Source organism: Silurus aristotelis (assembly GCF_946808225.1).
Source record: "Silurus aristotelis genome assembly, chromosome: 19".
NCBI lineage: Eukaryota > Metazoa > Chordata > Actinopteri > Siluriformes > Siluridae > Silurus > Silurus aristotelis.
The window spans coordinates 11,662,414-11,682,514 of record NC_139592.1 but is presented as its reverse complement, the minus strand read 5'-3'; the positions used below and the strand labels follow the sequence as shown (position 1 = coordinate 11,682,514).

The following is a 20,101-nucleotide window of genomic DNA, read 5'->3' as shown; positions in this document are numbered from 1 at the left end:
GAGATGCCTAAGATAAGCACAAGACTGACCTCTCAAATGATTATTTTACAAATTACAAAGAGTGTATCAATGTTAAACAATCCCATGAGCAAATTCTACTTTAATATCTATGTGACACTGTGTGCTGAGTGCACTGATCTGCTCACCAGCTCTGCTGAGGATGTTCCACTTATTCCTTGGCATGCTGAGGACATCAATTTGTCTCCTAGCTCACTCTGCCTGCTTGTTCTGCCTTGAACGCTATGTGACTCTCAGCTTCACTTCAGATATCACTCTGCCTTCCTGTTCGGCTGAGGACATCGTTTTGCTTTCCTGCTTGGCTGAGGATGTTGCTTTGCTTTCCTGCTCAGCTACGGTTAACTTTATGTTTCCTACTTGCTTTGCAGCATATGTTGCTCCCCCCAGATTATGTAGAATGCACTGCTCCCCCTTTTGCTTTGCAAAGAGCATCGCTTCCCCTTTGGGCAACACTTTAAACTTTGTTCCCCCTGTGGACATTTCCTGGTTGTCCAAGACCCTCAAAACGGACATTTGTCTGTCAAGAGACATAAATTATGGAGTGATTCTATTAAGCTTATGCCACAGGAAAGTGTACTCCAAAAGTCACTGCACCATTTCACGTTTTTGCACCTGATTCACATTCACTAATAATTAGCATGTATAAAGACTGACCATGCACCACACTCGGTATCACTTTATTGTCTTTCCATGGCTATTGTCATTAATGTTCATGCTCACACATTTAGGTTTGGGGTTTTGGTCATGTATTTGGTTATTTCATGTCTGGTTTTCATTTGTGTTTGTCTGTTTGCGCAATAATTAAAACAGCAGTTTCATCCACCATCCCTTCATTACATGACAAAAAGCAAGTGTTTGTTTTCACTACTTAAAAAATTAACACATAATTGACAGTGACATTGAAAAATTGAATCTGAAACCTTCACCTAATTAACAATGTATCACTTATGACAGCCTCTGATCTAATGTTTTGCACAAAAATGGCATTTAAGTAAAAAAATTATAAACTTTAGCCATGCATGATGTAACTTTAGATTATATATATATATATATATATATATATATATATATATATATATATATATATATATATATATATATATATATATGCCACCATATATAAATGCACAATTATTGCACCGTAATAGTATATTCCGGTGCTACCGTAATATACTATAGTATATTAGTATATTAGATATGTTGTGCTACCTTCCTCTGCCAAGATAACAGCTCTAAACATTTCCTCGCAATGCAATCCCTCTATAAAGAATCTCTCCAGATCCTTTAAATCTTCTTTTTAGTTCACCCACATGTTTTGTATGGAATTCTAGGCAGGGAACTGGGGTAGGCAGGTGACTGGGGTGGCCATGGGAAAACCTTAATTTTGTTGTCATTTGGTTATGTTTTGGATCATTGCCCTAAACCATCTATGGCCCATTTTAAGCTTTCTGACAGAGTTAGTCAGGTTTTTGTTTTAAATTGTTAATATTTATATAGAGTCCATGATGCCATACACTAAAAAAAGGTACAAGTCATCTGGCAGAAAAACAGCCCCAATAAAGTATATTTAAGAGCCACCACTAAATTAAACCGTTTACATGAGATACTTTTCCATATGGTTTTTTGTTTGTGTGTGCCAAACCCACCTCTAGTGTTTATTGACAAAATGTTCTATTTTGGTTTCATATGACCAAACAACCCAAACCCATTCGAAGTTCCTGTAGTGTTTACCAAACTAAAGGCTTTTCTTGATACCTTTCCAAACAACTTGTGATGTAGGTCACTTGGGATTGTAGTTTTGGAGACTTTCTGATCCCAAGATGCAAATAACTTATTCAATTCTCCTTCTGTGCTATTTTGGACAGTTAAAACATTTTCTTCAATGTGTGTTAAGGCAATAGACACACAGACTCTTCCAGTTTTTATATTTTTTAAAGAAACAGAGCTATTTCTTAAGAAGACAATGGTAAAACAAAAAAAAAAAGGCCACCAGAACAGACTTTGAAGGCTCTGGGCAGATTAGATTGGCATGGCAGCACATAGAGGATGAAATCTGATTGGACAAAAAAAATCTAACATCTTTACACGTACTGGAAGCAGTGCAGCCAAAAGAAACGCTACGAAATGAAGAGAATAAACTGTTGGGAATAAATTAATAGAATTTCATGGAACAAATAATATAATTTAGGTTGAAAATGTAGGTCAGTGCTTCTGATAGTGTTTAGGCCAGCAGAGAAGGATTTGCAGCAGAGAAGGTTTTGCTGGCCCTGACGGCCCCCCACTGACTCCCATTATCTTTCCTGTTACTTATATAAGTGCCTTCAAACAGAAGACATTATTTTCTTTCTTTCTTTCTTTCTTTCTTTCTTTCTTAATTTTTTCTTGCTTTTTTCCATTTTTTTCTTCCTCCTTTTTCATTTGTTCCTCCTTTTTTCAATTTTTCCTCCTTTCCTATTTTTTCCCGTCTCTCGTCATTATTTACTTTCTTTCTTTCTCTTTTTTCTTTCTTTCTTTCTTTCTTTCTTTCTTTCTTTCTTTTTCTTTATTCTTAATACTTTCTTTTTTCCATTTTTTCTTCCTTCTTTTTCATTCTTTCCTTCTTTTTCTTAATTCTTTTTTTGCTTTTTTCCATTTTTCTTCCTTCTTTCATCATTATTTCCTTCTTTTTTTATTCTTTCCTCCTTTCCTATTTTTTCCCTTCTCTCATTATTTACTTTCTTCTTAATTCTTTCTTGCTTTTTTCCTTCCTTCTTTATCATTCTTTCCTTCTTTTCCATTCTTTCATTCTTTTTCTTAATTATTTCTTGATTTTTTTTCTTTTTTTCTTCCTTCTTTTTCATTCTTTTTTCTTTTTCATTCTTTTCTTCTTTTTCTTAATTCTTTCATGTTTTTTTCCTTTTTTTCTTCCTCCTTTTTCATTCTTTCCTTCTTTTTCTTAATTCTTTCTTGCTTTTTCTTAATTATTTTTTGCTTTTTTCTTATTTTTCTTCCTTCTTTCATCATTATTTCCTTCTTTTTTCATTATTTCCTCCTTTCCTATTTTTTCCCTTCTCTCTTCATTATTTACTTTCTTCTAAATTCTTTCTTGCTTTTTTCCTTTTTTTATTCCTTCTTTTTCTTAATTCTTTCTTGCTTTTTCCATTTTTCTTCCTTCTTCCATCATTATTTCCTCCTTTTCTGTTTTTTTCCCTTCTCTCTTCATTCTTTTCTTTTCTTCCCTCCCTCCCTCCCTCCACGGTGAACCCAGTGCTCGGAACTCGTTTACTCGTTTCTCCTCCATTTTTCTCAAAACCCGTGGACTTTTAACGCGGGAGACCACGGATTGGCCGAGGCGCTGGTCACGTGACGCGTGGCCGCCTGGCGCCGCAGCGGGCTGAGCTCTGTGTGCTACAGCGGCGAGTCTGGCTGCGTGTGGAAGCGCCACACTGTAAATTACTGCAGGAACACCGCGCTTCTCCCATTATGGGCGACAAGAAAAGCCCATCCAGGTATTTCCTCGAACAGTCTTTCCGATGCATTTTGCAATATGCCTGCTCGAGGACTCGATTTTCGACGAGTTGAAATGGAAACGTTTTTTTTGTTGCTGAGCATGTAAAGAAAGAGAGAGAGAGAGAGAGAGAGAGAGAGAGGGGGGAAGAGAAAAGCGCAGCAATGGCGGATCCTTATTCCCTGCTTTCCAGATTTAGACAAAGGAATTCAGGAGACGAGGCTTCTCCTATGTACTTTGTGCTTTTTTTAGTCGTTGCTCGTGTCCTCGACATGCACGAACTTCCGATGGCACAATGCAGTTATTAGTCGTCCCTGTTGTGTTCTAGCAGTGCTTTAATCGGGCTACTTTTCTTTATACTGAATTCATGTCGGTGCATGACTGTCATACTGATCAGGAGCACGCGTAGGTGAGTGACACGATTGCATCAAGCCGTGCAATATGACATGCAAAAAATCCTCTTTTGAATCCCGCAGGCCAAAAAGACACGCCAAGCCCTGTGCAGACGACGGATTTTGGGACTGTAGTGTCTGCACGTTCCGCAACAGCGCCGAGGCGTTCAAATGCAGCATGTGTGATGTGCGCAAAGGCACGTCCACAAGGTAAACTTTCCTATTGAGCAGCTCTGTGCCTCTCTTTCAGCTTCAAACATGTTCGTGTGTGTGAGAAATATGAGGGCATTCATCTTAACTCTTCATATGATCCCTGTACATGATCATTTTTGTTTGTCCTATGGATCTTTTTATCGATTATTTCAATCCTGCAAGACTATAAATCACGTCAAAGGTGTCCTTTGAGCATTCCCTTAGGACACAGTGAAAATCCTTCCAGACCAGATATAGATAACATTTATACACACAAACACACACACTGTTTTAGAGCAGTCTAGTGGAAGCATCTCCACAGAAACACAAGGTAGACGGAGTGCTTTATCTGCAGTAAATGTCCCTCGTGGAACTGAGGAGGAGGGGGATAACATCATGGAACGGTTAGATGTTCTCAGAGCATGCCGTATCGATTTGTTCAGGCATGCCAGTGCAGAATGAAAGCCACCTGATTCTGACTCACAAACACACATATATCCAGGACATCTGCTGCCACGCACAAGCACGCCAAATCTCTTTGCGTACGTTAGTACTTTTGTTTTAGTGTGGATGATCTGCAGCAGGTTGAAATGTTCACATGAACGTCGGTTTAGCATCGATTTCACGGGAGTTAAAGAGCTGTCTGGTTTGTACTGAGCTGTGCGAGATGAACTCGAAGTGCGCCGTAATGACATGACAGGACGAGCGAGTCGAGTGAGAGTAGCGTTTCCGTGTCACGGCTACGGTTACACAATATAGTACAGTATATAACCCTTGCTTGATATTTCTGTTCCACACATAGTCAGGAACGCACACAGAGTGTTTTCTGTTCCTGTTCCTTTTTTATCCATGTTTTGTAGTGTAGCAGTGTCTGGTTTGGTTAGGAAACCCCAGACCTTTTATGACATGACAAAGTATGTTACATCCTCCTTTTTTAAATTTAATTAAATTTTTTCTTTTTTTTTTCTTTCGGTAAGGCAGGGGTCATCAACAACACCAGAAAAACCTGACAAAAACATTCAAGTGAGAGATTATTAGATTATATTGGTTGATCGATTGCTTTTCATTTTAAAGTAATTCTCCACCAAGGGTACTGTGTTATTGCCCTACATTTTCAACACCTTTGATTTTTAGAGACAAAAAATTTGCTGCGAAAACAGAGTATGTAACACAGCTAAGTACCTTGTCAGTGTTGCAGAACATATTTTCAAACTAATGGCCCTGAAACAAAGCACAGACTTGATTGCTGCTGGGAAATTACAGATTAGGAGCTATAACTCGCTGCTGTGAGCTGAAGCAGCTACCACAGCACAACAGTAACCTAATTAACAAAAGAACACAAGACACTATACGGCCAATGATCATCACAACCATATGTGGATATTTTTTAAACATTATTTCAGAGTTCTTCCTCTTTTCGCTGTTTTGAACCACTTTTCTTGAAAAGAGAGTCTCGCTAGATTTCGGAGAACATGGCAATTAGCATTAGATGTAGTGCAGTCAGTATTCCAGGTCATCTCGATGGTGTTCAGTGTGTTTGAAGAAACTATATTTTACATATGGATGTGATGGTCAAGCGTCCACACACATTTGGCTGTATTGTTAATAATAATGTGTGTATTTCACCAGCTGAAGCATTTGTTTGGTTTATGGCTTTGAACACACATTTATTCATCCTCTGTTTATATGCCACCATTTCCTCTGTCAAAATCGAATGTTTAGTATTATTCGTTTTAATAAATGGTTTTTGTGTTGGCTTAGTTTTTTGTTTCCCCCATATACTTAAATTGATGGTAAAAAATTGTAAAGGCCTGCACAAACAAAACCATTTTTCTTATGCATAAATGTATACACCCTCGGGAGCGATGTAAGATATAAAGATTTAAAAAAAAACACGTCCACATCTAGCTTTATAAACGAGGCCCATTGTCAGAGTTTATCACATTGTCATTATGACCTAAAAGAGAGTGGCTGTGAGTTGAGGCAGTGCACTCAGCCAAAGGGTTTTTATTGTGTCCCCTGTGTGTAGAAATGGATGTTGCTGTAGTTCTGATTTAGAGGCTGTGCAGAGGGTGGGGGTTGTGAAATATATGAGGAGTTGCAGCCCAACACAGAAGGAATGAGACCCATTGACGAAGAGTGTTTGAGGTCCGAGATTTGCAGTAGACAGTGATGTATTTAGAAGATCAATGGAATACTCTTGGACACATGGAGTGTAGCTGATTGCATTCGCTCTGGATAAGGGCATCTGCTAAATGCCGTAAATGCATTGATGTTCCATATATATATATATATATATATATATATATATATATATATATATATATATATATATATATAAATAAAATGATAAAGTCAGAGGGTTTAAGCCCCAGTATTGCCAATCTGCCTCTATTGGGGCTTTAAGCAAGGCCCTTAACCCTCTCTGCTCTGCTCTGCATGGCTGACCCTGCGCTATGACCCCAGCCTCCTAAAAAGCTGTGCTATCCAATATTGAATATAAGTATTGGACCTGGTGCTGTCTTGCAAAAACTGTGGTACTGTTAAAATGAGCAAGGGGAAAAAAAAGGAATTCCTTCAAGAAACCTAGGTGTAATAATCATTTATTCTACAGTCTATTCTTTATGTTAAGTGCAAGGAAAATGTGTGCACTGACCATTATTAGTACAAATGTGTTACTGCTGTATGCAATTAGGTGAAGTTCATTAGCTCGACAAAATACACTTAGTGTGCTGTGACTGCAGCAAGACCTCTGTGTGTGTGTGGGTGGGTGGATGTTTTTTATTTTTTGTTAACATGCGTGTATTGCAAGCTTTGGTGTTAATGCTGGTAGCATCGCATATACCTAAATACATATTTAGGGAAATCTAAAATGTTGCCAGACACCACATTAGCTGTGTGCGTCCCTGCTTGCATAATGTTCTATGAATTATTGTAATAACTTATTCACACAGAGGAAAATAAAATATGTGGTCTTCTGTATGTATAGCAGAAATATTATGTATAGCATATATAACATTTGAATTGTGCAACGTGAGTGTGATCAATTCATGTAATATTAACATGATCAGATTTCATTTTAAACCCTCACGAGGATATTGGCACTGACAGGACGAAATACAAACTGCAACATTAAATGAACTTGATTAAATCATGTGCAGCCCAAGAGCACAGTGAGTATCATTACCGCTTCACAATGCCAAGATCAATCCTAGGATTGGAATTGAATGTGTGGCGTTCGATTCCATTACAGGGCTTTAGTTATACAACGATCAAAAGTACAAAACAAATTGTACTTGTATAATTCAAGTACCACAGACACACACACATGTATATGCACACTATATTTCCAAATGTATTGGGTCACCTGGTTATAAGTATGGTATGTGAATTTTGGAGTGTGCTTATGGATATTTGTGTTCATCATCCACAACGGTAAATGCGAAAGGCAGGTACTGATGTAGGTGAGGAGGCCTGGGGTGCAGTCAGCTTTCCAATTCATTCCAAAGGTGTTCAGTAGGGATGAGATCAGAGCTCTATAGCAGGCCATTCAAGATTCTCCTCTTCAAAGCATGTAAAGCAGATCTTTAAAGAGCTCACTTTGTGCACAGAGGCATTGCCATGCTGGAACAGGTTTGAGGTTCGAAGTTCAAGTGAATGCAAAAAATTATTATAGAGCATCTAAAGATGTCCTGTACAATTGAACGACTCCAGCTTTGTAGTAACAGTTTGGGAAAGAGCCACATATAGAAAAGGTTTATATTTATTTATTTATATATATATATATATATATAACCTTGTTGCTCTTTGCTTGCACAAATCCACATTTTGAATCAGAATGCAAACAGACTGAGGTCAAATCCCATAACTGTACAAGGGACTGGGGACCAGAACTAGAAATAGCATGAGCAAAATGGAAACTAGGTAACCTTTGATTAAAACACTGTGGAAAATCGAGCTACATTGCACTACAAAGTGTCTTTAAATGTACAACAAAAACCAAGGACACACACACGAGCCTAGAAAACTGAAATAAATAGCCAGGAATTTGTGTGAATAGTGTGGACGTGTGATCAGACAGAAGCTGGGGCAATACACAGTAAAACATGATCCTTTTGCTGTGTAGAATGGAAAAAACAAATAAAGGAATAAATATGATGTATGTGAGCAAAGGAGAGGAGTCTCTAGTGTTGTTGGCAAAACAGTGTTTTTGGAATTGCTTAACAACAAATCGGTGACTCCTTTCCATTCAGCCTTTTTTGTGACAATGAATCAGTGAAATCCTGAGCCTGAAACAGAGACTGTTGCAGTTTTTGCAGCAGGAATTCAAACAGAACATAAAGAAAACAATTTAGTGTGTGTGTGTGTGTGTGTGTGTGTGTGTGTGTATGTATATGTATATATATATAATATATATATACATACATACACACACACACTGATTCAGAAGTGGCAAAAGTATTCTGTCGCCTCGTCTAAACCTGTTGGCTACAGTCCTGAGAGAATCATGTTATAACAATTTTTTGGTGGCAGAAATGAATTATACTCAATAATATTTGACAAGTAGAGTTTTATAATTACCCAACTGCATTAAAAAAAGATGGGGTTATTTTTACATTTCTCAGAGGCTGCTGCTGCTCTTCCCAGCTCTGACTCATAATTTACATCTTTCTCCTGCACCTTAAAAGTCTTTGTGGGGGGGTCACTGTTTTTATCGTGAAGGAAATAAAAATGTCAAGATATTTGGATTTTCCATTAGGCTATTAATAATCGCCTGAAGAAAGCTATTTTATTTTAAACAAGAAAAAACCCTTTAAAATACTGTTGATAAATCAGAAGACAATATGAAGAAAATCCTGAGCAAATATTTGTATTACGTTATTTTTTTATAATTGTTTTATTAAACATTTAGGTACATGATTTTTCTTTTTTGTAAACTACAGTTAAAACCATCACATGTGATTTCATAAAACCTGAAGAAAGAAAATTCATTAATAAAATCCTGGCTCAGTTATAATGGTTTACAGATCCTCAGGTTTAGGGCCCGTTAATGTACCTATATATCGTCGTACAGTTATATTGTGATTAGCAAATAGAGATTCCATGCTATATATTTTTGGCTGAATATTCTCGAAGGGAAGCCCATAGGAAGACGCGTGGTCATTTCACCACACTGGAATACAGCTTGCAGCACCATGTAGGTTTATATATTGTATAGGTTGGATCAGGTTTTTCAAAAGTGCTGACAATAAACCACATGCATCCCCTCTACTTCTTTTTCTTTCAGTATCTTGGCCAGGCTATTTATAGTTTCTAAAATGGATTCATTGATAAATATAGATCATGCTTGCATGTCTTTTTTTATCCTCAGGATTTACTGTAGTTTATCCTGTGTCTTTGTTTGCCTCTTTCTTGCTATCTAAGTTGATTATCTTCATCACAAATTAAAGACGTGTTATTAGTTACTCTTGCTATTTTTGATGAAAAGTAGCTATTGTACATCAGCTAGCTTTCTACTGTTGAAACCTATTTAAAGGATGCTGGGAATTCCCTTCCAGGCTCATGTTTTTCCCCCACATTGTGCTTTGTGTTTTAATAACTGTAGTTGGTGCTTAAAAGAAGTTTCTTTACATTAACTCTCTATATTTACTGTTCTATAAACCCTGAAGCTGTAGGGTTCAGCTTTGTAACCCTGGCGTGGTTGATGGTGGCCTTTTTAGCCTGTTCAGTGAAGACCTATTTCTGACTTGTGTGGTGCTTTTAATTGGCCTTTATGCTTCCTGTGGCTCTAATTCCACCCTGTCTCTCTGCTGATGGTGATGCCACTTTTTATATACACATCAGACTAGATTATATGTTTATAGTTCCAGCTGTTCTCCAGAGAATAGTTGATATCATACTAAAAACTGTATGATCTCAAATGCTGAGTACATGCTCATTCCTCATAGGTGACCTGCTAATCTGCAAAGTGATAATTAAATATGAGGTTTGTTTTTGCAGCATGATGTCCGATTAACGCTTATTCCACATTATACAAACAAATGATGTATATGATGAATTCAGTTTAATATCTGACAGTTTAATGTAAAAAATAAATAAATAAATAAACCAAGCATGTATTTTATTCCCTTTCTAGAAAACCTCGTCTAAACTCGCAGCTCGTGGCGCAACAAGTAGCGCAGCAGTACGCCACACCTCCACCTGCTAAGAAAGACAGAAGGGAGCGCACAGAGCGAGACGACCACTACGACATAGACAATTCTGATTCGGACAGGCCAAGCGTGGACAACTCGGACTCAGACAGACTGGGCCCAGACACCAGTCACTTAGACAGGGGACATTCACATAAGGAAAGGAGACCGGAGCGCATCGGATTGGACAAACATCCACTAGTACCAACGCCAGAGGAACGGAGGCCTGAGCGAGCTGTTCTAAATCCGGAACTGCACAGAGAACTTATGGATAAGGTTCATTCACAAAGGCCACCCATGGAAAAGGAGCTTCACACAGGCGCGTCCGGGACACAAGCGGCCGAGAAGGAGGACGTAAAGAAGGTCAAAGTAGAGAAGGCAATGGTGGACAAGCACAAAGAGAGGGAGAAGGTGCCTGGTTCCAACAAAAAGCCCACTGCTAAGAAGATAAAGTAAGTGGGATTTAGAGCTACAAGAGTTACAAATGCAGCAAATAATTTTAAAATAAATAATTTAATCCAAAATAAACGGCACCCTTCAGGAACTCAAAATGTGTGGTTCAAATGGAAAAAAATTTCTCAATCTGTTATGATCCAGTACAAAAGTATAATTTCCTTAATACATTTTTCAAATGATCTTCCAGAAGAGCAAGCCACAGAATGCAGCTAGGAACTGTGTCATTGAAGCAGACATCTTGGCCATCTCTAGATTTGAATCAGTGGTCAGTGCCAGGGTAATAACCTTTTGTGCCCTAAACGATTTTTGCGTCCCTTGGCACAATTCAAATAACCAGTGATGGTAGCAGCCTTTCTGGATTAAGCTTTGTTACCTGTGTCAGCAATCTGATTTACTTGTAATCCTCTGATGATAACTTGGTCACCTAAATAATCGTTTAATTGCGTTGCAAGCCACCATTACACAATGTTAAAATACACAAAACAAGATGGTGTGTTGTGTTATATCATCTATAGGCCAAGCATGCTTGTGTGGGAAGCCTTGTACAGCACTGATATCTTTATTAACCTAATAAATCCCCACTGCTATTTTATTCTCTAATTCAGATTATCCTTCTTATTCTCAGACCCAAGATCCTTAATAAAGGTCCCCCTAGTGAAAGAAGCAGCATGAAATCCGGGAAATCGGCCACTAAGGGCAACAAATCGATTATTTCCAGGTAAGTTAATGATTCCAATAATCCCAATGATATTTGTCTGTTTACTGCTATTCCATATGATGGACAGTATGATGGGTGCATGCCTGTATTGCGTCTGCTAGAATTCATGGGCCTCTACTAGTGATTATCTTCCTGTTCCAGTTGAGGTCCAGTGAGTTTGTAGGCCAGTCAGGGTGTCCCAGTGTTTCATCATGTTTGTCAAATAAGTCACCCAGAGATTTCACCCTAAGCATCTTACAGTTCATTCTGGAATGTAGGAGTGTTGTGAGGCAATCTCAGTGTCTGACCAACAACTCGTGATCTAGTTTTATGGGCAGCTATATTTATCCAGATGCACAACATACTGCCGTTGTGTATGCCACTGCGATTTTGCCAAGGGAGCTTATGTCTGAATGTTGGTCACATATTATGTGCCCTGGAAAATGTCAAATAGATTATCTCGAGACATGCCAGCCTGCAGTCTGACCTGAAAGCTTGCCTTTGAAACACAAGGAGGAGTTGCCTTCACTTCGAATTTTACGCTTGCCTATTCCCTGTTTTTCAGAAATGATATTTTAGACTTTGTACCTTAACTGTGTCTGTAGCTTTGGCATCACTTGATAACTGCTGTGATGAGCCATAAGAGGATCCATCAGATTACAAAATAAAAATTGGCAAACTACAATAAGAATTGTTTTAGCGGTTGCAGTGGTGTTTTCTTCAACCAGTTAATATTCGGGATGCAGCTATCGATTATTTTAGTAATAGAGTATTCTACCGATTTGTCCATCGATTAATCGTGTAATCGGATAAGAATGGCTTTAACTCTTTATTAAAGAGCAATACTAAAAATACAATAAAATAAAACGGGTCTCTTAAAAAGAACAAATAATGAGTTTCCTTTTTGGAAAAATGTAAGTAAACTCTGAGCCCTGTGTGCACACAGCGTGCAAACGCAGAAGGTGAGATGGGGAATTGGCCACTTAGATTGCGCGAATAGCCTTTGCATGGAAAGCGGGTGGTACATCAGTAATATGGTTTGTGGGGAAACGCAGTGCTCTGTGTAGTTACATTACATTTATGGCAGATCGATTCAGATCGACATACAAAAGTGCTCAGAGTCTTTATTAATAAATAAATCAAAACTGGTGCGCTAGATTACAAACCAGCCTACAACTCTTTTTTTTTTTTTTTTCTTCAAACTGGGAGAAGTGGTAATTTAAGTGTTTCAGGAAGAGGTAGTTCTCCACTCGTTGCTTAAAGATAGCCAGTGACGCCGCTGTTCGGACATCTAGGGGATGTTCATTTCACCACCTCGGTGCCAGAACAGAGAAGAGCCTTGAAGTATACTTACCTCTCACGCTTAGAGAAGGTGGTACCAGTCGAGCAGTGCTGAAGGATCTCTGGCAGCATGGTGCAGTGCGAGGAGTGATGAGGTCTCTGAGGTAAGAAGGTGCTGGTCCATTTTTGACCTTGTAGGCAGGCATCAGTGGAGGGAGCACAGCAGTGGGGTGGTGTTTCGGGACTTGGTCAGGTTGAACACAAGTCGCGCAGCTGCTTTTTTGTATTCGAAGTACTCGAGGAATCGTTCGAGTCCTAGTTTAAATATTAAACTGTAATGCAGAATGAAGTAACAGGCTCCAGTGTATATTTTTGAACCTTTGCTGTTCTGTCTTGCTGCAGGCCTAAACTGAAGAATATAGACCGAAGCTCAGCTCAGCAGTTGGCCATAACGGTGGGCAACGTTACAGTCATCATCACAGACTTTAAGGAGAAGACGCGCTCCTCTTCGACGTCCTCGTCCACCGCTACCTCGAGCAGCGGCAGCTCCGAACAGCAACACCTGAGCTCCAGTTCAGAGAGTACGGACAGGGGGTCGTCCCGTGCCTCTACCCCACGCAGAGACCTTACTGCTGGACACAATGAGCTCCTTTAAGGCTGCTGGAAGTCAAGAATCCTCAAACACCTTGATAATGCACAGATAGAACCTTTACACTTAAAAGGATGAAGGATCATTATCATGCATGGGCGCCGTTTCCATCTTGATATTTTGTGGCACGGTGTACTGTGTGTTTCAATACTGTTTTTAACACACCCACCTCAACCCCCCCCCCCACACACACATAACTCGCAAAGCGTGTATCACCTGCGTCACACCAGTGACCATATGGAGCACAAGAGGAAGCGGATGTAGCACATCTTGGGTAAAGCTATGCTATATGGCCAAATGTTTGTGGGCACGTGACCATCACACCCGTATGTGGTTCTTCCCCAAACTGTTTGCCAGAAAATGTTGGAAGCGCACAGTTCCATAAGATGTTCATGTATGCCGTTGTGTTAGCTTCACTGGAACTAAGAGGCCCTAACTTGTTTTAGCAAGACGTCCATGAGGACATGGTTTGCCAGGGTTGCAGTGGAAGAACTTGGGTGTCCTGCACAGAGCCCTGACCTTAACCCAAATGAACACGTGGTGAATTGGAACGCCGACTACGCATACCAGGCCTCCAGCCCAACAACAGTGCCTGAGCTCACTATTGCTCTTGTGGCTAAATGGGCAAATCCCCATAGCCCTGCTCTAAAATCTAATGGAAATCCTTCCCAGAAGAGTGGAAATTATTATTAATGCAAAGGAAGGACTGAATATGGAATGGGATATTTAACAAGCATATATGATTGTGATGGTCAGGTGTCAACATCGTTTTGGCCATATAGTACATTTCCATGATTTCCACTGAACTCTGTACAGGCATATAGTATTACATGCTAGCAAGTTAGCCAAAGGTGTGCTAAATTTTAATTATCATACATTTATTATATGTTTTTGCTGTTTTGGAATGGAACTTGAATCAGATCTCCTAAAGTTTACAGTAATGTTTGACTGGATTCCTTGAGGCTTTGAGGAGTCAATGTCAAGGAGCTTTTTTATTTTTTTTTTCTTCTTCTTCTTCTTCTTCTTCTTCTTCTTTCCCTGATCCATTAATGTACCGGAACTGATGTTGAGATGGCGATGGTGACAGAGATTTTAGTTTTAAAAACAGTATTGAAATGCATGAATGGTTTACACAATATTTTCCCAGAGAGACCTGTAGAGTCAAATGTTGTGGAGTCAGCATTTTATAAGTGGTAGAAATTGAAACCCTCTGTATGTTTTAAGCCTTAGATCTCTGTTACAAAAAAAAAATGGCCTGTATGTTTCTCTAACACTGACTATTCCCAAACCACATCCTGACACTATACAGTATGTCAGTTGAAGGTGTCACAGTTGTGAGGAAAAACCCGTAGAACCTCCCAGAGATAAAGTGTACTTTTGGATTTGTTAAATTAATGATTGTATTTATAAACTGTGATAAGAACAAATAAATAGTAGATGGCTAAGCTGGAATTGCAAACATGAACATACTAAATGACTGTTGTTCTAGGTGCTAGTATACATTAATATAGGGAACGGATGGTTGGATTGGAAAACACAATTGAATCATTTGAAACACGATCAGCATTCGAAGAATAATGTTCAATGGAATCTCTTCAGTAAAGGCCATTTTTATATTGATAGATGTTATGTATCGTCAGTCTATCATTGATCAAAGACCATATAATCTGTTTCAGAACCATTCTTGTAGATGCTAATGCTAAATAATGTTACCAAGCTTTTTACATGCCACAAGGGCACATTCTTTTATCAAGTCGCTGTGAGCCAGGTAACAGCAAAATTTCATCCCATTCATTACTGCCTCAAAGCATTATGAAACTGTCGATGTGATCTTTATAGATGAAATGTCTTTAATTAGTGTATTTATTTTGTGCAAGCAATTCTGTTCTTGTGTATGATCTGTAACCTTAATTTACTATGTAAAGATGGTTACATATAAGGAATACTTGTCATAATATAGATTAACACTATGTTTCTCTGTGGTGTATTAAGTATCTGGCACAGTTTCTTAGTTATTTTTGGCTCCATATTTCAGTCGTTGTGTGTTAAAATAGCAGTTATTGCATACAATGTTTCTCTCAATGCTGCTTGTTTTTTTTTTGTTGTTTTTTTTTTCCCCCATTTCTGCTCAGTCTGAAGTAAATGCTGCTTGGTGAATTCTGCTTGTAGCATAGCTTTCATTTCAAATAAAGTAACTGCATTTGTTTTTTTTGTGTGTGCGTGTGTCTTTCATGCTTTCAATTCTTTTGTTTTATGTCTTCTCTTTCCTGAACATGTGATCACAATTTACTACAAGAAATATTCATTCTGTGAGAAATGCAAGTAGAGATAGGCAGAGATGGTATGTATGAAGCAATTCACAGTATAAATTGTGGGTTTTATATGGGAAAGAATCACTGACACTGTAGAAATTAGCTTTACACCAAACTGAAAGATCAACTTTGTTTATCTACCAGCCCAGACTCATAGCTTGGTAATTGCATTCAGTGTGTTTTGATTTGTAGATTGAACAGACATTGTCCCAAAACAGCTTCTCAGACATAAATAGGTTATGAATTTGACATTTAAATGGTGGTGCCTATTAGTTTATCAGTAATGAACAAGCCAGTGGTGATGTTGGCAAAGAAAAACTCCCTGAGATGGTATAAGGAAAAAATCTTGACAGGAGCCAGACTCAAATAGACCCTATTTTTATCTGGGTTGTACCAAATGTCCATTCATTCATAGTTCCATCATTATTGAGGTGTGTGTGTTCAGTGATATTGCTTAAATGCAGAACTGTTTATTATAATTGTAGTTCTACGAAATTCTAGCAGATTGTTAATTACAGTGCAAATCTATTCTCCTAGTTCTTATAGTAACTTCATGGATCTTTAGGATGTTTGTGTGGAACCATCATCAGTTGCACTCCAATTGAAGAGACCAGAGGTAGGATATAGGGATGAATCAGGAAGATCCGGAAAGAAAAAAGCGACAGGACCACTTTTACCTCAGGGGGATGAGGGAGAAGGAGGATTATTAAGTATTCTTTTGTTACACAAAATTTAAATACACTGTAGAGGGGTTAGGGTTTCCAGCAAGACTATCTATGGGAGCATAACTAAAAGGTAGATTCAGAAGGCAACATCGACATGAGTGATCTCTGGGATAAGAGATGGCCTGCCACACCGCAGTCAACAAACCTGAGGAAATACATCAGGAGTGGCGGGGGAGGTGACAGCATCTAAACATCTCAGTGGATAAAAAGAGAGAGTTGGCATACTGTATCTCTGACTGATGAATTATCCATTTAGCTGATTATACAGAGTATACGTGGGGGGACTAAGTGCATTTAAGGTATAAATATTTCATTTATATAGCCCATTCTCAAACCCTATGTAGTGTTACAGTGATAAACTATTGATTGATTAAACAAACACACAAATCGATTTCAAAAGCTTTTGAGATCAAACTTCTGTGGCATAGGTGTGCATCCAGATTTTGGAGGCCTTAGGTAGAGTTAGAGTTGAAAGAGCTCTTGTTGTGGAAGACACTATCTTATGGCACATGAAATTCACTAGGCCTTTCAGTGCCCCAGCAGCTTTAGTTGGGTATATACTGGGAGCCAGACATACAGTAGAAGTAATCTTAGGGCATTAAGCAAGCATGAGTTTTAATAGGTGGTATATGACCCCCTTGTGCAAAAATAACTGCAAGTAACTGTTTCTGGTAACTGCTGATCAGTCCATGGCTGCACTACAGCTTTGAGGATTTTTTTAGCCCATTCCACAATAGAGAATAGTTTAAACTCTGGTATGTTGGCGGCTTTGTCACATGAACCGCTTGCTTCAGGACGATTCTTTTTGGATTAGGGTCAAGACATGGCCATTCCAAAACATTAACTTTGTTCCTCATTAACTATTCTTAGGTAGAATATCTTTTGTGCTTTTGGTCGTTGTCTTGATGCATGACATATTTTCTCTTCAGTTCATAATCCATGGTTCTGATATTTTCCTTTAGAATTCTACGGTATAATTCTAAATTCATTGTTCCATCAATGATGGTATCATATTACCATCTCCATGTTTTACAGATGGGATAAGGCTCTTACAATGAAATGCAGTGTTTTCTTTTTTACAAACACAATGCTTCACATTTAAACCACAATTTTTATTTTGGCCTGTTCCATCTACAAAACATATTTTCAGTAGTCCTCTGGCTTGTCTACATGATCTTTAGCAAACTTCAGACAGGCAGCAGTGTTCTTTTTTGGAGAGTAGTGGCTTTTCCCTTGCGGCTCTGCTATGCACTGCAAGGTTGTTCAGTGTTCTCTGATTGTGCACTGATGATTCAAATTAGCCCACACAGGAAAGGCCTTTAGTTCCTTTGAAATCCAACTTCAGTGTCTTTGTAACCTCATTTAGTATTACAAGTCATGCTTTTGAAGTGATGTTTGTTGGTCTGCCACTGGGGAAGGAAACAATGGTCTTAAATTTCCTCCATTTGTACACAATCAGTCTGACTGTGGATTTTTGGAGTTCATGCATATATATATATATGTAATACTTGATCATTTTTCTTAATAAATAAATGACCAATCATTCTCTAGAACTGACACTAGAGCCAGAAGTGCTTGTTTAGTAATATTTTTAGCAGCTTCATTTGGGTTCATTTTGGCTGGTTGAAAAGATTGTGTTTATTCGTGTTAGCTAAAAAAAAAATTACAGTATGCATGTACATTTTGCTGTTGTACTACTTAATCATTATGACGCAGCTATTTTCTCTACTTTATTTCAGTTTGGTCCCGTGACCAAAATCAGTGGAAGTATTACGCAGAAGCAATTTATTTTTTCATCCTCTGAATGGTTGAATAGGCTCTCTCACTATGACTTAAATGTCTAAGAGAGTCAACAAAATAAATAAGAGTCTGAGTAAGTGGCTATAAGAGGAAAAACGCTTTCGGTACTTGATGTATATTTATCTCTTTTTTCTAGACTTGTTCTAGACATGTTCTCTATTTTATGGGAAGCAAAATGGTAGTTGGGTGTGTGGTGTTGTGATTATTTGTATTTCAAACTTGGTTATTTTAGAAGAAGGTGAGTCATTTGGTTCATCGTTTTTTTTTCTTCAGTTTTTGCCTAGTGTGGTTGGCAGATGTCAGCTAAATTTCCCGTCCAAATATAAGTAAATAAATACAAAATTTCAAAAATAAGTAAACTCAAAATGTTCTGCCATTGGCAAGAGAGATTTATTTTATTTTATTTTATTTTATTTTTTGTCAATCAATATGGAAATCAAGTTTACCATAGGAACACAGATAGGTAATAAAAAACAGCCATGTTAATTTTGCTATGTATATAGTGTTTTAAAAAGAAATGATCTAGCTCACATCTATCTACATTGGGGTCATCCTACTGTAAGATTACTGAAAAGCAACCAAAAGGTTTTGTACTTTCATGCATAGATCAATTGTTAAGCTGCTTGGGTCCTGATCAGATCATGAGTTCATATTCCAGTACCACCAAGCTGCCACTCCTGCACCCTTTGGCAAACCCCTTAACCCTCAAGATCAGTTCTAAGTCTCTCTGGATAGGGGTGTCTGCCAAATGCTGTAAATGAGCAGCCAATTTGCTTCAGTTTCTCAGTTGCAGCTGTAAGAAAATCTTTAACTGTGTGTTTGGGAGTTTGTGCCTGTTTAGTTGAATGAACATTTGTAAAGACAAGCACTTTTGCAGACATATTGCATTGAGGCCTGAATTTACAATCAACATTCTAATACAAGGTGTAAAGTTTGGTTGAGGTCAGGGGTCTAGGCCACTGGAAGGCCTCCACAGCAAATTCTCCAAACCATGTTTTTATGGACCTTGCTTTGTGCACAGGGGTCATGCTGAAAGAGTAAAGAGCTCTTTGCATACTGATGCTACAAAGTTAGGAGCCAGCAATTGTCTAAAATATCTTTGTGTGTCATCGCATTAGCATTAGCTTTTACTGCAACTAAGGGTCCTCCCCTATACCCTAAAAATAATGCATTATTACTTCTATATCTCCTACAACTAACATGTTGGTGTGTTTCAGTGGAAAGTGTAATTCTGGTATAAACTACACCTAGATTTGTCCATCAGATTTGTTTGTTGATATGGTTGGTGGCATTAGTGATTATGAATCCTACTTAGCACACTTTATGCATCTTAAAATATGATAGTTCATGATGAACTGCCAGGCATTGACTGCAGCTGTTTTCAGTCCTAGCTTGGTTTTGTTAAATGCATTCAGTGAGTTGATTGCCATTGCAGAACATTCCACTGATTTGCAATAAATCAGGCTTGGTTTGGGGGTTTTGTTCATCTGTTTTACACCTCTGTATTTACTCTGGTAAAACCTTCTTTTGATTGCTTACTTTGGCACAGACATGCCTACCTCCTGAAGGTTGTTCTCGATCTGTCCAACTGCGGTGAAAGTAATTCTCCAACAGCAAACAAATACACTCTCATCCACCACAGTCTTTCTGGCCTGTTGGTGTTCCTAAGATCACCAGTACATTTTTCCCTTTTAAATATGTACCAATATGTTCAGACTGACACCTTGAAATCACAAAAGAAAAAGAGGTAATTCCCACATCGTTCACCCATTTTGGATGTACACACAAATGAAAGTGTAAAGTCTACAGTTTGAGGTCATATTCATGATGTCAACTCTTATATACACTTATATAGCAGCAGTCCAATGCATAAAATCATTCAAATGCAGGTCAAGAGCTTC

The 20,101-nt window shown here is 38.3% G+C and overlaps 1 protein-coding gene across 2 annotated transcripts; it reads left to right on the top strand.

The window, feature by feature from the left end:
* The first annotated feature begins 3,285 nt into the window (after positions 1 to 3,285).
* On the top strand, positions 3,286 to 15,575 carry rybpa (RING1 and YY1 binding protein a). Of its 2 annotated transcripts, none has more exons than XM_083521611.1 (5): positions 3,286 to 3,506; positions 3,982 to 4,107; positions 10,226 to 10,732; positions 11,362 to 11,454; positions 13,117 to 15,575. In XM_083521611.1, the coding sequence occupies exons 1-5, from the start codon at positions 3,481 to 3,483 to the stop codon at positions 13,367 to 13,369; spliced, it is 1,005 nt and encodes a 334-aa protein (XP_083377737.1). In that variant the 5' UTR covers positions 3,286 to 3,480; the 3' UTR covers positions 13,370 to 15,575. The 2 variants fall into 2 exon arrangements, with proteins under 2 accessions (XP_083377737.1, XP_083377736.1); XM_083521610.1 differs by having other exon boundaries at positions 3,405 to 3,914.
* The last annotated feature ends 4,526 nt before the right edge of the window (positions 15,576 to 20,101 follow it).

Coding starts and splice junctions, on each gene's coding strand:
- rybpa (XM_083521610.1), top strand. CDS start 3,883: ATGACTGTCATACTGATCAGGAGCACGCGTAG. Junction 3,915..3,981: donor CTGATCAGGAGCACGCGTAG/GTGAGTGACACG, acceptor TGAATCCCGCAG/GCCAAAAAGACACGCCAAGC. Junction 10,733..11,361: donor CCCACTGCTAAGAAGATAAA/GTAAGTGGGATT, acceptor TCTTATTCTCAG/ACCCAAGATCCTTAATAAAG.